The 17,161-nt window shown below is 40.7% G+C and overlaps 1 protein-coding gene across 7 annotated transcripts in view; it reads left to right on the plus strand.

Annotated features, from left to right (window-relative positions):
• fmnl2a (formin-like 2a) overlaps nucleotides 1–17,161 on the plus strand; it is a 42,239-nt gene that overhangs the window by 21,331 nt on the left and 3,747 nt on the right. For 4 of the 7 annotated variants that reach the window (XM_023951087.2, XM_023951086.2, XM_023951085.2 and 1 more), the window contains exons 6-26: nucleotides 1,263–1,451; nucleotides 5,343–5,451; nucleotides 5,601–5,677; nucleotides 6,277–6,370; nucleotides 7,261–7,335; nucleotides 8,426–8,536; nucleotides 8,693–8,842; nucleotides 10,145–10,246; nucleotides 10,424–10,745; nucleotides 10,829–11,011; nucleotides 11,185–11,205; nucleotides 12,045–12,169; nucleotides 12,250–12,452; nucleotides 12,817–13,051; nucleotides 13,140–13,208; nucleotides 13,288–13,368; nucleotides 13,447–13,576; nucleotides 13,679–13,842; nucleotides 13,916–14,017; nucleotides 15,820–15,915; nucleotides 16,273–16,396. In XM_023951087.2, coding sequence (XP_023806855.1) covers nucleotides 1,263–1,451; nucleotides 5,343–5,451; nucleotides 5,601–5,677; nucleotides 6,277–6,370; nucleotides 7,261–7,335; nucleotides 8,426–8,536; nucleotides 8,693–8,842; nucleotides 10,145–10,246; nucleotides 10,424–10,745; nucleotides 10,829–11,011; nucleotides 11,185–11,205; nucleotides 12,045–12,169; nucleotides 12,250–12,452; nucleotides 12,817–13,051; nucleotides 13,140–13,208; nucleotides 13,288–13,368; nucleotides 13,447–13,576; nucleotides 13,679–13,842; nucleotides 13,916–14,017; nucleotides 15,820–15,915; nucleotides 16,273–16,396 — 2,762 coding nt within the window. The remainder of the gene's footprint in view (nucleotides 1–1,262; nucleotides 1,452–5,342; nucleotides 5,452–5,600; nucleotides 5,678–6,276; nucleotides 6,371–7,260; nucleotides 7,336–8,425; nucleotides 8,537–8,692; nucleotides 8,843–10,144; nucleotides 10,247–10,423; nucleotides 10,746–10,828; nucleotides 11,012–11,184; nucleotides 11,206–12,044; nucleotides 12,170–12,249; nucleotides 12,453–12,816; nucleotides 13,052–13,139; nucleotides 13,209–13,287; nucleotides 13,369–13,446; nucleotides 13,577–13,678; nucleotides 13,843–13,915; nucleotides 14,018–15,819; nucleotides 15,916–16,272; nucleotides 16,397–17,161) is intronic. The other 3 variants (XM_023951090.2, XM_023951089.2, XM_023951088.2) reach the window with 1 other exon arrangement.

Consider the following 17,161-nt stretch of genomic DNA (forward strand, 5'->3'; position numbering starts at 1 on the left):
AAGCTTGGTGCTTTGCCCCCTCCCATCCTGCTGTTTTGAACTGGAGGTGATAACATTTGGAATGGAGTGAGGAGCACTGACCTTGAACAGTCTGCTGCTTTCAAGGAGATAATTGTTACTTTACGTTAAGGTTTTTTTACATTTTAAAAAGCCATTTATCAGATCATTTAAGATGTTGGAGAATGAAAAAAATTTTTTTTTAAAGTCTACGTACAAGTAAATGCAAATTTTTGTTTTTAACCCCTTAATAGTGTCACGGGTAAATTAATTTCATAGGTCACCTTATCTGACCTTTTCCCTCTCCCTTCATCTCTTCAGATTCAAATAAGGACGTGCATCTCTGTTGTTATTCTCAACTTATTCACAATTATTTGCTTAGAGTTTACTACTTTCATCAAATTAAATTAACTTTATCTATGAAGCCCTTATAATACTACAAGTAGCTTTACAGGCTTACAACAGTTACCGGTAAATAGAAAACGCACAGGATGCTCTCAACACTCCCATCGCCCTGCATCCCGTAATGAAACATAAACTAACGTATAAATCAAACTCAAAATAGGAACCGAACTGGAAACTTGGCTTGATACTGATGTGAAGAAATGATATTTTGGGGATATTTATGTCAAAACTGAAGATTTCTTGCTTTCATTTCTGAACTTGTTCCACTCTTGAATTTTCTTAGTTGCCAGAAAAAACACACACACAAGAGGTTTAGTTTGAAATAGTTTTTTTAAAACAGTAAAAGTCTTTTACTTTTTCTTTTCCATCTTTAATATTAAACTTGAGAGACACTATATCAAAAATCATCTAAGATAGTCATAGAAATCTGAATCATTATTTTTCTAAGCCCCAGCAGATGGTGTGGACATTTATGGAGCACTCTGATCTAACTATAATTTTTATTAGTGTATATTTGTTACATTTCTGTTTTTAAAAGCACCAAACAGGATGTGTTCTGTGGTTTTCTGGGTTATTCGCACTGCTTACTATGAGGTGGTTAGACTTAGCTTTGTTTAGCCAACCGTCCAAGAAGCTTAGAAATGTTTAATGTTTCTTTTACTGACTTGGAGTTAAATGTTTAATTTCATTTTTATTTACCTGTTTTGAGGCATCGAACTAAGCAGTCTTTAGCTAAAATTGGCCAACAGGACAACTGGATAAGAGATATTTTTTTGTAAAACTTTACGATTTCCAAATTGTAGAACTAATATTTGGAGTTGTAATAATTTTCCTCGTGCTTTTCTCACCTTTACCTGCAGCTACGATGGTGACTCTGTGGAGAACACAGAGGATGCTTTGGATAAGTCCAAGACCTGGAGTCGCTCTATTGAAGACCTGCATCGAGGAGGCAGCTTTCATCACGGGGGCACCATGCGTCGAGGAGGCACCCTGCCTCCCAGTACCACTGGTAATGGCATCACCCGCATTGGGCGGAATTCCACCTTACGGTATGTAAACATACAGCGGTGACCTGTTAACCTGTTTCTTTGTTTGAGTTGGGGCGGTGCGGTTCTTCTGTTTGTAGTTCCCAGTGTTTGGCCAAAGCCATGGGATTATTTTGAGAAGTCACACATTTCATATGATGAATCAGCTGCTCCTTTGTGCAGTCATGAGGTCTGTAAGACTTTAAAGGGCTTAGGACACATGCAGTGGAAGGAATGCCTTTTTTATCCCTTTTTTAAAGAATATTTTTTATAGCTCATCGGACTATAGGACTGAAAATACAAAGAGAATTTGCCCAACCATAGACAAAAGTTTTATTGTTTCTAAATGGCAATAGTTCATTGTAGCTACAAATCAAGTGTAATCAAGTGCAGTTTATTCATGTCTGTGCTAATGTTTGCTTCCCAGTACAATTCCCTTTTGTTCATGTTTCATTTCTGTAATCCTACCTGTCCCTTCATTGTTTTAGGACGCTATAGAACAGTATAGAAGAGGAATTCATCATCATATCAGCCGTCATTTACTAAAATTTGTAAGACAATAAGTACCCAACCAGTGTCTGTTGCAGAGATAGCAAGAATAAAATGCATGTTGAATCACATTAGTTTAAAAAAGAGCTAATAACTTGTAAAAAAAAAATAACTTAAACTTAGCTCTAAATTTGTAAAATGATTGCGCCACTTAAATACAGCTTTAGTGCATCAAATTTTAAACGCTCAGCTTGCACCTGTTTGTGCCAGTGCTCTGGAGCATATACAGTATGTGTAATATACCCTCAGCGGGGCTGATTTTATTTTTTCTTCTGTTTTGTCCTGGTCTTTTGTCCATAGTCATCTGTTCCCTTGTTTGCCACACTTGGACAGCAGGCAGGTCTCAGCTTTGCTCTGCTGACTCACAGTCACCTTTGTGCATCCCTAAGACACCAATCCGGACATAGTGGGCCGGCACTCACCCATGCATTCCTATAGACAGACGCCTCCTTTATTGTACATTACACCCCCCCTCCCTGCCAGAGCTGCTCAGTTTATTTGTGCCTCTGTCTGCGTATGGGATGTGAATTATGTGTACTGCCAGCCCCCCCCCCCCCCCCCCCCCCCCGCACTTGACACTGAATTCTCCTTTCCTTGGAGCGAATGGCTTTTTTTCCCCTGAGCTCATTGTTTGTGCTGCTTGTGTGCTGATGTTAGCCTAGTTTCTCCCTTCAGCTGTGCCAGAGCAGAGTATTAGCTTTCTGCAAGTATAAACACAATGAACAGCCTATACCAATTTTCTGTAAGTTACTAGAGTAATCGGTTGTAACTGCTGTCACATCAACCGTGAAGTAGGTGACGTTAGTTTTTTATTCTCTTTTTTTTTTTTTTTTAAAGAAATAAGTCCCCCTTTAGCTGTTTTGTTTAGGTTTACGCTTGCAGAGCATAAACAATAAGTTGAGCTTCACCTAAATGTCTTTTTCAAACCGCCATCTTGAAGGACTCCAAACACACTGAGCTGCCCCAGGTGTTCACAAAAAAAACGGTATGTTTTGGAAAATTAGGAGTTAGTGAGTAGCATGTAGATGTTAGAGTTCAATTTCTCATAGCTGGTAGTTTTTTTCTGTTTGTTGTTTTTGTGTCTGGTGCATTTTTTTTTAATAATTTCTGATAGTTTGGGTGTTTTAGAACAATAAACCCCCAAAGCTTCAAAAATGTCCTCCCCTTTTAGAAAACATTGATCTGTATTTAGTTATTTTTGTGCAAAATTTGTCCTTTTTTTAAAATTTTTTTGGCAATGAGGCAATGAGGCGGCCGTGATGCAGAGGTAAAGCGGTCGGCCTAAAATCGCTGGTTTCGTTACTGCCCTCCCAGCCCAGGTATCAAAGTGTCCTTGGGCAAGACACTGAACCCCTTATTGCTCCTGGTGGTTATAGGTTGGCACCAGTGTTTGGCAGTGGAGCTGCCATCATGAATGTGTGAATGGGACTGTGACTGTACAGCACTTTGGGCCTTTGAAGAAGATAGTAAAGCGCTATAAAACACGAATGAACAAAAAAAAACCTATGAAATACTAAATTCTGAAGTGACCCCGAGGTTACAGAGGAATCTCTGTGGATCATATTCTTTGCAGATGACACTGTGATAGGTTCTGAGAGCAGGCAACAGGCAGAGGAATCAGAAGTGAACGCTTGCTCTTGAAAGTAGAGAAATGAACACCTACAGCAAGACAGTATCTGTATGAAAATTAGTGTAACCTAACGCTTAGTCGACAGAGCAACAGAGAGTGTGGGAAAGACATAAATAGGCATGTCCAAGCAGGTTGAAAAGTTCCAGGTGTCATGTGTGGCTTCAGTGTCAGCAAGAACGAAAGTAAAGGTATAGACGCAGCGGTGGGGGCCACCTTGTTTTTGGTCTGAGGCTTTGAGAAAAGGCACAGACGGCAGAAGTAGCAGAGATGATGATGATTCTTAATATGGCTCCTATTAAAGGCTGGAAGGACCATTTAGTAATTTCACTAATTATTTAGTTTATATTCCTTACCAGGTATTCATCTTGGTGATTTTTAAAACATTTTTTAAGCAATTCTATAAGTTTTAGAAAGTGCTTACTCATTTGCTTGCCACACTTTGGTTTTAGGACTGATTCTTAAGGGATAAATGAACCGAAATAGTAGTAATAAAGATTTTTAACTGTTTTTATTTTATTTTTTTTTATTTATCATTTTAGGCAGAAAGTGCTACAATTCTGTCAAAGTATCATTCAGTTTGAACCAATTTTATCCAACAGTTGTGTTTTTGTAAAAAACATAGAAGCTTTTAATGAGCTTTAAGGTTGATTTTAAAGTTATAGAAAAAATTGTTTTTAAGGTGAACTTGAGGATGATTGTTGACTGGGCCTCCTTGAAGACGGCACACAAAACTGTTGTGACTCGGGTGAATTATGCCTGGAGGCATGAGAGCTGACGGGAATAAGCCTGTATAGAAGCCCCCTAAGTTGGTCTGCCAGTAAAACCCCCACAATTGCATCAAAAAAAAATTTTCAGCGCTTGCTAATGTATTTTTTTTAATAAACGTCTGCAAATCGAAAGGAAAACTAACATTTTTTTTTCTTTTTTGGTCCACTTAAAGACCCACTCTGATGATCTTTTGGTCTATTGTAAAAATGTTCCCAGTGGTCTTTTAATCATGACTATGCCATGTTTGGGTCTACAGATGAAAAATAGCCTATGAGCTAATTGTGGCGCATTGCAGCAATGCTTTTAATGTGCAATGAAAAATACATTTTAAAATCAAGGTACCTGTGTTGTTTTCTAGAACATAGTTTCTGCTAGATGCCAGCTCAAATGAGGAAAGCAAAGACATGGATCTATTTGTCTACAAGTGGATGCATCCGAGCTTGTGGCCCACCCAGTGTATTTCCTATGTCACAAATACAATCTTTTTCAAACTGCATTTTTTTATCTGCTCCTGATTCACAAAGATTTGAATAAAGACATTCTCAGAAATGCAATTTTAAGCCTAATTTTCTCTCTATATGTCCTTAATCATCAGATAAATGCCACGAGAACATGTTAAAAACACCCCAAAACTGGATCATCATTAAGTGGGTCTTTCAAACAAAAACAAACAAAAATCACTGCGCCGCATGCAAATGATGGGCTGCTGTTGTGCTGGCTGTGTTTGAAATGTTTCTAAAGAACATTAAATTCAAAACAACTGAAAGAAGCCATCCAGTGGCCCCTTGAGTTTCTGTCATCCGTGCTGCCTTTGTTTATGTGTTCATGCAAATAGGCAAGGTCCCATTTGTGAGGACAACTGAGTTATAGGAGGGCTCATTTGCAAATAGCATCTGTTTTGTATGTTTATCCAGTCCTCCTGAATAATTTCTTTTTTTTTCTCGTTTTTTTCTTCTTCTTTATTTTAGCTACAGCACTATGTCAATCCGGCGAACGCTAAAAAACTCCAGGCTTGTTTGCAAGAAAGACGACGTCCACGTCTGCATCATGTGCCTTCGTGCCATCATGAACTACCAGGTCAGCTCTGTGCAGTCTGCAGTCACTCTGATTTGCCCTCTGAAGCACAATCATCTAAGTGAAGGCAAAAAAAAAAAAGCCAAAAGCTTTTTACTTATTCATTTCTTTACTTTTCTCTATGTCTCATGCTCTCATTTCCTTTCTTCCAGTATGGTTTTAACATGGTCATGTCACACCCACATGCTGTGAATGAAATTGCACTAAGTCTCAACAACAAAAACCCAAGGTAAGTTCCAACCAGAATAAAAAACGAATAAACATCAAAACCAATCCAGATGTTTCCTAACCTCAGACACATTATGGAATAAGGTTACTCTGAGTGGCGCGGGGTCAGATCCAGCGCGAGTGCTTTTGTTGCCTAGAGACGTCCAGACCGCTGGCACACTCTGTTGCTCTTGCAGATGCGCTCTCAGATGCTTCTCCCCAGTAGCTTCTGGTGAAGTCGAGACTTATTTGTGTGCGTTTGTGTTGTCACTTCATGCCCAAGGGCTGAAAGAGGTCCACAAAATCAGAAAGGGAATCACTTAAGCTGTCAGATTCAGTCTCATCCGGGCAAATATGACCCAGCGTAGAGGGAGCAGACGTGGCCTCCACTTTTACACACTTACACGCATCATGCAGACTTTTAATTCAGTCGACACTATAACAAGTAGGAGCCCTTTAGCCATTCATTTGTGATTTTCCAACCAAAATTTACCCTATTTTGTATTTTTATCTGACAAAAAGGATGTAACGTCATGTGCAGATTTTCTAAAGAGGTTTATATCCCATTGGATTTCCCCATGTGCTGACTGATCCTGTTTGTACGTTCTCCTTGTTTTTCAGAACCAAAGCTCTGGTTTTGGAGCTCCTGGCGGCCGTCTGTCTCGTGAGAGGTGGCCACGAGATTATCCTCTCTGCATTCGACAATTTTAAGGAGGTACGATCTGCAAGGACGGATAAGCCAAGACAGACTAGAGAATTTCCCTCCGTCTGTGCAGTTTCAAAGCATGACTCGGCGCCGGAGGAATCCTCCTTCAGCATTTTCCTCGCTGCTTCAGAGAGGATAGCTTCTAGGAAATTAGCCCTTAGATTACAGCTGCGTAGCTCCGGATGACTCGCGTAGAAAATAGTGCACGGTAACAGGATTCAACAGGCTTGACGAGGCTTAAATGAGGAAAGATTACTAACTGATAGTCTTGTCTGACCTTTTCTGGAAGAAGAAAGGGGCTGTTGGATAGAGAGGAGAGAAGATCTTTAGACAGAAGCTCCACTTTGTAGCTCGCAGCCTACAAACACAAGCTAACTGAAGTTAATGTAATATTTACTCTGCTGAATGAAATATTGAGTGTTGCCGTCAGCCACAGTTGGAGAATAAGGCAGCATATCAAATGACATTAAGGCTGAATTATGATTATTTCTTGTAAAAGCAGTGTGAGGCTTGCTGATGTGATGGAGGAAGGTTTTTTTTTTTTTACATTAATGCTCTCAACCTTTTTTTGGGTGGCTTTGATGTGCTGTCACAGAAAGCAGCTTCAGGCAGAGGCTTGAGGATTTTGGAAAAACATGCCTCTTTTGCCTTTTAAATTCTTAATTGCGTGTCTGCGGAGCTACCCTCCTCATGACCTGTCTCTTCTGCTTCCCAAAAAACAGACCAAAGTCTTCCCCCTACTTGTTGCAAATGTTTAACCATAGCTGTAGAAGCTGGAAAATAGTTTTTTTTTAGTTTTTTTTTTTTACCAAGAAGTAAATATAATAAATGTTTCTTCTCATGTTTAGGATTTATTCCATTTGTGGTTTGATTCTCTATCGTGTTCTTTTGTTCTGCAGGTTTGCGTGGAGACGCAGCGATTTGAAAGGCTAATGGAGTACTTCAAAAATGAAGACAACAACATCGACTTCATGGTGAGTGCAAACACGCTCCTAATGAGTATCGATTGTGCTGCGATCCCTGAAAAAGTCCCCCTGAGCAGACCTGAGATTCGCTCGTGAGGTTTTTTGGGCCCCACAGAGCCAGACTGAACACATTCCATGTTAATCATTCACTGTTGCAGAGACTTCTTGAGAAAGCACTTTGGTGGGTGAGTCTGGTGGGTTAGACAGGTGCAAAGGGACAGAGAAACGATGCAACGGAGATGGAGAGAGCGCTAATGAGTAACCACGCCGTGGAAAATGAGACTGATCCATTCAGAGAAAAGTATAAAGTGATGGGAGGAAGATGCCAACTTGCACATGATCGCATCCACCACACTTTGACTGCCCCATAAATCTGTAAGCTCTTGTGATGCAGCCATTATTAATATTAGACGGGTTCCTTTTCTGAAGATTGAAATCAGACTGGCTAATGAGCTTTTTCTGGATGTGGACGAAAAAAGTCTGTTTATTAAAACTATTTGCTTGCTTTCTAACTTCATCTTAGTTACTTGATAAATAATCTGCATTTGGACCGAAAAAATTATTAAACTTTAAATAGATGTTAAAAACTGAATTATAGCAACAATTAAAAAAAAAATCAAGCGACATACTGACGAGCTGTCCAGGATATCCCCTGCCTTCGCCCGCAAGTGGCTCGGGTTAGGCTCCAGCAGCCCTGTGGCCCAGAAATGGACAAAATGGGTTTAGAGGATGAATAAGTGAATGAATGAAAAAGATAAAGTTACCGGGTAAGTAAAAGATAAGGGGGTGGGATTATATAGTTTGCTATATATATATATATATATATATATGTGTATATGTGTATGTGTGTGTGTATGTATGTGTGTATGTAGCGTATGTATTTCTATGATTAGGAGCAATTGTAAGATCAAGAAGATAGCATTATTTATTTATTTTCCTATTAATTTATGAATGAAAATCTTACATAGATTTGAGATTTTATTGTGTTTTTCCTTTGTTCTATTGCTGAAAGTTGCTTAAAACAAGCCAATGAATCCATGACTACCTGCGGTGTCTGAAGGTGACGTCTCACTACCCGCCTTCTGCTTTTAATTCCCAGGTTGCGTGTATGCAGTTCATCAACATTGTGGTGCACTCGGTGGAGGACATGAACTTCAGAGTTCACCTGCAGTATGACTTCACCAAACTGTGTTTAGACGACTACTTGGATGTAAGATGAGACAAACCTCTGCTTGTAAATGGGCTGCAGACATCCGTCTGAACACTGCCAGTCAATAATAGCTATTCCATGACCTCAACAAAATCTGTCCTTTTATGAATCTTGCTTTCAAATGACTTTCCTAATTAAAAAAAAATATCTTTTCAGAAACTAAAGCATACAGAAAGCGATAAGCTGCAGGTCCAGATCCAGGCCTACCTGGATAATGTGTTTGATGTGGGAGCCCTGCTGGAGGATGCAGAGACCAAAAATGCTGCCTTGGAGCGTGTGGAGGAGCTGGAGGAGAACATATCACATGTGAGTGCCTTTAAGTCTTTAAGGCTGTGATTGTAGTTTTTTAACATGTTCTTGTGTCGCTTTTCTGATGATGGAAGATGCATACAAAGAAAATTAAGCATTACATTGTATTAAAATAATTTAATTTTATGTTTATTTGGACAGTGCACATTCAATGAACATTTCCGTAAGTGTGCCAGTGTTAGCTGCAAAGCTAATTTTCAAATGGAGTCCCTGGGCAAGGTGTAGATTTTCCAACAAAAAAGACCAAAAACACACACAATCGACAGTAAAAATGACAAATACTGTAATACTAAAAGTCAGTAAGAGTTTGAAAGTGAATTAGTCTGTACACAGTTTATCAACAACTTAAATTGATAAATTATCTACAGTAATGAAACAATTTAAACGATCAGGATTTGATATGCATCAAACACTAACATAAAATATTGACATGTTCATGCAACATAGGAAATGGGATATGGCCTCCTTTAGAGCGTGTGCATTGTTGTTTGGATTTAACCATTTTTTAATTTGATTTCTAAATGTATTAAACGTTGGACACACTCTTAGGGTGAGAGGCAGATTGTTCCAGAGGTTACAGCTTTTAGCAGAGAAACAGATTATCCAAAATGGGTGCGTCTGCTGGGCTCCACCCAGTCACCTCTGGCTACAGACCTAGTGGGTGCATCAGCTGCAGGTTTAAACTTACTATATTTAATATGTATTTAATATGTTTCTGAGTGTTTCTGTATTCAAATCATTGTGAATTAGGAGCAGACAAAAACATTCTGTTTAAAAAAGATACTATTTGTGATGTAGGCTAGGTGGGCAATAAGCTCCCTTTCTGAGCTCTTTGAAATGGGAAGGGTGAAGGGGGGCGGGCATTACTCGGTGGCAAATTACTAATAAATTAATGCTTATTTCACAGACTGTCGTAGAAAGCGATGGTTTTTAAATTTTGACTAAAAAGGAAATAATCCTAATTTAAAGACCACTGAGACGGCTTTTACAATAGATCAAAAAAGGTTGGACTGGTTTTTTAATGTTACTTTATTCTGCTAAACCTGGTTGAACAGTCTAAGGACTCTTCTCTTCATGGCTCCATGTTGTTTATCAGGAAGTGGATTAGCTCCGTTTGTAACCAGAAAGGACACAGGCACAATATTTAACACTCGACCTTTAAGTCCTGACTGATTAGTGCACTGTGGTGAGACAGAACATCCTCACATCCCTGCCTGTCGATGTATTACGTAAGTTGGATGTTGTCTCTTCAATAAGTTTGTGTCACTCCATGACCTTCTCCTCCTGATGTTCCCCCAGATGACAGAGAAGCTGCAGGACACAGAGAATGAGGCAATGTCCAAGATCGTGGAGCTGGAGAAGCAGCTGATGCAGAGGAACAAGGACCTGGAAGCCATCCGGGTCAGAAAAGCATCTGTTTTCTTAGGCATTGCTGCATAATTATTACGCTTCTGCATCTGTAATCAAGCAAAACATTGTGCATTTATCATGATCAGTTAAAACTTGATTTATTAAAGCTGAGTCATATTTTCTTGTTATCTGACCCGTCCTATTTTTGTTTCTTGTTTTTCCTCACAGGAAGCTTACAAAGACACCAGCTCCCAAATTCAGTCCCTGCGACAGATGCTGAAGGAGAAGGATGAGGCCATCCAGCGACAAAGTAACTTGGAGAAGAAGATCCACGAGCTGGAGAAGCAGGGAACCATCAAGATCCACAAAAAGGGAGACGGCGACATTTCCATTCTGGCATCCTCTCCTGCCGGAGTTGAGGGTTTGACGGGGTCCACGGCGACAGGAAACGGGCCTGCTGTCAATTCAGATCATTCGGGAGCTGGTGGGGGCATGGCCGGTCCACCTCCACCACCTCCTCCACCCCCTCCTTTGCCAGTGAATGGCACATGTGGGTTTGAGTCCAGGCATGAATTCTTCTTTTGATTTAGTTTTGTCTGCATTATGATTATTTTATACCCTGTCCTCTCACAGTACCAAACGGACCACTACCATCCGTTTCAGTTCCAGCCCAGCCTCCACCGCCACCCCCTCCTCCTCCTCCGCCCCCTGGATTGGCCTCAGACTTATTCCCTTCCGCCCCTCCACCTCCTCCCATGCCCCCCCCACTGCCAGGATGCGGGACGCCCACTGTGATCATGAACTCTGGCTTAGCAGGTAAAGAAACGTATAAAAAATGGGTTCCGAGTTGCCTGTTGGTGTCACCAGAGCCTTTAAGATTTTGTCTGTGCGTTTCCAGATTTTGTGCCAAAAAGTAAATTCTTTCTCTTTTCCTTTGCTGCTTTTCTATTGACCTGTCTGTGAATTGTTTTCCCTTCTCTGCTGACCAGAGGGACCCATCAAACTGTTCTGTAGGTTCTGCCTGTCAGGTTCTATGTTCTGTCCCTGTTTCTTTCCATTGTTCTCCCTTCACTTTGGAACGGGGTATTTTCAGTGGAATTCTTCAGCTATGAAAACTTCAGTGCTTGAGGAACATTTTAAATCCACAAATGTATATATTTTTTTCATTTCTTAAAGTCACTGCATTTCTGAACAAATGCATTATAATCTTACAGACTCTACTAGGTTACCAGCAAAGTAACATTTTTTGCAGAATTTTCATATTCTTTAAGAAGCAAAACTAAATGAAAATACCACGTTTCAAAATGTTTGCACGCTCCACCTTTTGTTGTGACTGTGAGTGTCTTCACTCGCCCGAATGACGCATCGGCACTTTTAAAGTGTCACTTGCATGCAGAGCCAGAGTGACCTGCTGCGGCACGCAGCCGATTAAAGTGATAGGAACTGTGTCGGGCTGGAATGCTAATAATGTTTGCTGTGGCTGCCTTATCTGCCTGTCTGTGTGTGAAGGCAGGGCGCCACCTTGACGGTCCGCTTCAATGAAGCAGCTGCAAATGGCTTTAATCTGCCCCATAAGAGTCTGTCTTTAGCCCTGGCAGGTAATCCCTGCCATATGGGCTACTTACTAAACTGGCACAACCTCCTGCCAGGAGGCTGCCGGTCAGATGCAAATTTGAAGTGTTTTAAATAAATCTAAGTGTTTCAGGAGATTGTATCTCCCCTAAACCATCACACTCATGTCTGCAGTCTCAGATGCCCATCTCTCCCTCCCCCTGCATGCAAATGTGCATTTGTGCAAGCTTTAATCGCAGACTAGGTTACTTTGTTGACTACTTTGTATCATGTTTAGCTGTTAAGATCAAGAAGCCCATCAAAACCAAGTTCCGCATGCCCGTCTTCAACTGGGTCGCCCTGAAACCAAACCAGATCAACGGGACCGTCTTTAATGAGATCGATGACGAGAGGATACTTGAGGTGAAACTCCAGTTCTCATCTGAAATGATGAACTCCTGCTTCATTCCCGCTTTGACATCATCCTTGTTGATTTTTTTAAGGACTTAAACGTTGACGAGTTTGAGGAAATGTTCAAGACTAAAGCTCAGGGCCCCCCAATAGACTTCAACGTGAGCAAGCAGAAGGTGATCCAGAAGGGCCCCAGCAAAGTCACCCTGCTGGACTCTAACAGAGCAAAGAACCTGGCCATCACACTGAGGAAAGTGGGCAAGACAACTGAGGAGATCTGCAAGGCCATTCAGCTGTAAGCTCCAAGATTGTCTCTTTTGTTTTTCTTTATACCATGGAAAAAAAAACAATGTTAAAGATCCAAGTTTAATGACCCACTCCGGTCATATTTGGATCTTGTAGCTGCTTTAAGTCGTTTTTAGCCAAAATCTAAAAACCTGTGTTGTTTTCTAGGACATAGTTTCTGCAGAGCTGCAGTAGTTTACTAAAAATTTGCCTCTTAGTTTTGGGCGGGACTGTTGGTTTCGGAGAAACCCCACCCCTCTTCCCATCACCTATAAATGAGAGCTCTCTAAAATCACCAAAATCACCCTTTTCATTGGATTTGGTCTTTAAAGCTCATACGTTCCCGTCCTTCATTGTCTGGTCCCTGTTTTTAGGTTTGACCTGCGGACTCTGCCGGTGGATTTTGTGGAGTGCCTGATGCGCTTCCAGCCCACGGAAAATGAGGTCAAAGTCTTTCGGCAATTTGAGAAAGAGCGCAAGCCTGTGGAAAGTTTGACCAATGAGGACCGGTTCATGATGCAGTTCAGCAAGATCGAAAGGCTCATGCAGAAGATGACTATCATGGCCTTCATCGGCAACTTCAGCGAAAGCGTGCTGATGCTCACGCCGGTGAGCGAGGGCCTTAATATGCCCATTTTCAGTAAGATGCGGAAATAAACAATGCTGACCTAAAACCAACGTCTTTGCCATTCTGCAGCAACTGCACGCGGTCATTGCAGCGTCTGTGTCCATCAAATCCTCACAGAAGCTGAAGAAGATTTTAGAGGTGCAGCAGCTTCATGTGGATTCATCCTGTCAGATGTTCGCATCCTTTCCTCTAACATATCTCTTTGCTTGTTCTGCAGATTATTTTGGCTCTTGGAAACTATATGAACAGCAGCAAACGAGGAGCTGTTTATGGATTCAAGCTGCAAAGCTTAGACTTGGTAAGTTTTACTGTTTGGGGCCAAACTTCAAACCTATTTCCACCTTTTAAACTGTTTCTTTCTTCCCTTTCCATATAGTTACTTGATACCAAGTCAACAGACCGAAAGTTGACTTTGCTGCATTACATTGCCAACGTGGTAAAAGAGAAATACTCGCAGGTTTCTCTCTTCTACAACGAGCTGAATTATGTTGAAAAAGCTGCAGGAGGTGAGCGTTTTTGTTGCAGTTTTTTTCATGGCTCGTGATTTGTGCAATGGTTCGCTTTATGAACCATTTCCTTCTCTGACCCCCACTTCTGCGTGTCTGCAGTGTCGCTGGACAACGCCCTGCTAGATGTGAAGGAGCTGCAGCGAGGCATGGATCTGACCAAAAGGGAGTACAGCATGCATGGCCACAACACCATGCTCAAAGACTTCATCACACACAACGAGAGCAAGCTGAAGAAGCTGCAGGATGACGCCAAGATTGCACAGGTAGTGGCACCTTCGGAGGGAAAACATGGAAGTTGTGAAAGTCAGAAATGAATCAGAAGTGTTTCGTTTAAAGGATGCCTTTGATGAGGTGTTGAAGTTCTTCGGGGAGAACTCCAAAACGACTCCACCGTCTGTTTTCTTCCCTGTGTTTGTGAGATTTGTTAAAGCATACAGGGTGAGTTGGAACGCACACAAATGTACACAAAAAGTCAGCAAGACACTCTTCACCTGTCATCCAACCATGAGCCATTTTTGAGTTTCCTCTTTTTTTATGGAGCGCCAGAAATACTGAATATGTACAGAGGCAAATGTCAGAGGTTATTCAAACAATGCTCTTTTTATTTTTTTTAAACAACAAAAAAACACAACAGAACCCCACTGCCGCCCCCCAAGGAATATAAGCAGGCATTAACCACTAAGGCTGAGTGTGACGATGACACAAGGAACCAAAATGTGAAAACAGGAGAGTCGTTGGGAACAGTTTGGAGCTCATCAAAGTATGAAAACATCGGGCCCCCTGCCTCTGAACCCCCCTAGAGTGTATTTAATCTCCATAAATTGCAATAAACCAAATAGACACTTTGGGTGGCTTATTTTACTTCTTGTCTAATAAGATCCTTCTACCTGAAGGTAGTGTTGTAAAAGCAATGAGAATAGATTGTTTTCTGGCTGTGACGCCAAATATAGCCATGGGTTTGGTTGAAGATAGGTTTTGACAGCTTGTGATGATGTTACAAAAATGACAGACCAGCATGACGTCAGAGATGCACACAGCCAGAACATGTGTGTTTAGTCAGCAGGGGTGTGATGGCATCTGTCACAGCTGGCTTCTACATTAGGATAGATCTTTGCTAGCCTTGCTTTGGAGAAGTGGACGCGATATTCAACTTTTAATTGGATTCAGTTCAATTTTGCGCAGGAGGAGCTGCCATTTACTCTCAGTAAAGCATCATTCCAGATGTCGTCCTCCAAAGCCAGTTCCTCCCCCAACTCTGCCCTGATGTTTACAAGATTTGTGTCTTTTAAGGAATTTCTGTGATCACGTATTCTTGATATATATCTTCTAAAATGTACCAGGGTTTTCTAAAAGTCCTTGAACCATTTTATAAAAGATTTAACTCAAGTGAGATCTGGACTTTGGGCCTTTCCCACAAAGGAAAACTTGAACGCTATTGCTGACGTCTTAGAAAACGAAAGCTTTTAATAGTTGATTAAAGGAAGTTGTATAAACCAGAGTGTTAATGTCCATCGTTTTACCTAATCTTTCCCCTGGAATAGGACCTCATAGTCATCAGCGAGGTTTTCCTTGTTCCCTTCAGGTTGCTGCGCTTCATTAAACCTGCCACAAACAAACGGTCTTGCATGCTTGAATGCAGCCACCCAGAACTGTTTTGCTTCAGCCCACTGTTAATGATTCTTTTCTTTTCTTAGTTTTTCTCTGCTTCTGCTCGTTTTATCTTCAATCCTTCGATTTTAGAACAATGTCTTATCAAGTTTTTAGTTCTGACACTTGACATTGTCCTTGGTCAATCTACAGGTTTGACGTTTGTTTTCTCTGATGGAAATAATTAGTATTTCGATCTTTCAAATGACTCTTTTGTTAACACAGTGTTTTGTGTTTGCTACAAAGCATCACTTTTAACTCCAAAAGCGTATTTCAAATCTTAAACTGATCTGAAAAATAAGAAAAAAGTAAGTTTTATGATTTTTGATTTGTTTTGTGTATTTGTTTTTGCAGAGCCAGGATGTTTAGTGTTAAAACATGGAACTATACACATTTAAAACCACCTTTTTGCCTTTTAAGCATTTTATTTTACTTAAACTTTTACTTGAACTTTTTTCATTCTTACTTACAGATTATTTAAATAGTTGTTTATTCTTTTAATTTATTTCTCAAATGTTGAGTGGAATTTAGAATTTTGATGCTCATTCAGTAAAAGCTGTCAAAACTCCATTAAACGATGGTCTCCTCCTCAGCAAGCGGAGGAGGACAATGAGCAGAGGAAGAGACAGGAGCAGATTATGATGGAGAAACTTCTAGAACAAGAGGCCATGATGGAGGAAGACCAAAAGGTAAAAATGATCCCAACTCTTTTGCTTCCCCTATTCTTCCTCCTGCTCCCTTCCTTGTGCTTTTTTAGGCCGGGAGGTTCACAGGGATCAAAGTGTCCAGAAGGCAAAGCCAACTGCACTTCCTCTCCTTCATCTTCATCCTGTCTCCCCCCAGACTGCTGTTCCACAGGATTAGTAGAACACCAAACGCCTGCTGGGCGCATTTCTATCCGGCTCTTCCAATCTGGACCCCGCTGAGCCGCGTCACATCAGCTCAGGAGCCGTTTTAATTCTGTTAACTCGCACAGGCACACAGGAAGGGGGCCTGCTTAGTGATTGGGAGAAGCCAGAGTTGATGGTGTCCTCCTGTTTCCTCAGTCTCCCTCCCACAAGAACAAGCGGCAGCAGCAGGACCTGATCCAAGAGCTGAAGAGGAAGCAGGTGAAAGACAGCCGGCACGTCTATGAGGGCAAAGACGGAACGATAGAAGACATCATCACGGGTAACCTCACCTGGATCAGGCTCACACACAAACACACCTACACAACTCTGCATGGAGGTTCTCTGCTGCTCAGATTCAGTCTTTAAGTATGACAGGGTTCTAAACCAACTAACACTCGACTTTGACAATCAAAGTTTTGAATCAAACTGATGGCAATGTTGCTCAGCTCAAATATGTCTGATTGTTGCTCTTCTTATCTGCTTTGTCTTTGCTTTGTAACACCATCTGTGCATAGACAGGACCTGGATATGACTATGTTATGGCAGAGCTGAAAAAGAAGGAGAATTGTTTTTAAGTATTCTCTTTCCTGAGGGAGGTACTGTTTTTAAAAAGTCCTTATGAGTTATATTTTCCTCCAACCTGACAGCAGTTGTTATTTTTAAAAACACAATTTATCACTTTAAATGAGATGCATTAAAAATGACATATTTAGAATTGTGTTTTAGCACTGTAAACAACATATTTGACGTCAGGAAAATCCAAACCAGGAGCTCAGAAACTCGATAATAGGTTAATAAACCCATTTTTAATGTTTATAATGGAACCAGAAAAGCATCTCTTAAGAGGCTAGTATAATATATACACACAACTTCTATTTTTATTACTGGAAGACAGTTAAATATTTTGCAGAGAAAATATTAAAAAGACAAGGTTATCTTATAAAAATTCCTAAAAGTAGGAAAAGTCTGGTTTTTTTTGAGTGTTTTAAGCACCAATTTTAAAATAAACATGAAGAAAAAACGTAGACACAACATTAACGGCTTC

This window comes from Oryzias latipes, chromosome 21 (genome assembly GCF_053564925.1).
Source record: "Oryzias latipes strain Hd-rR chromosome 21, Olatipes_Hd-rR_3.1".
Lineage (NCBI taxonomy): Eukaryota > Metazoa > Chordata > Actinopteri > Beloniformes > Adrianichthyidae > Oryzias > Oryzias latipes.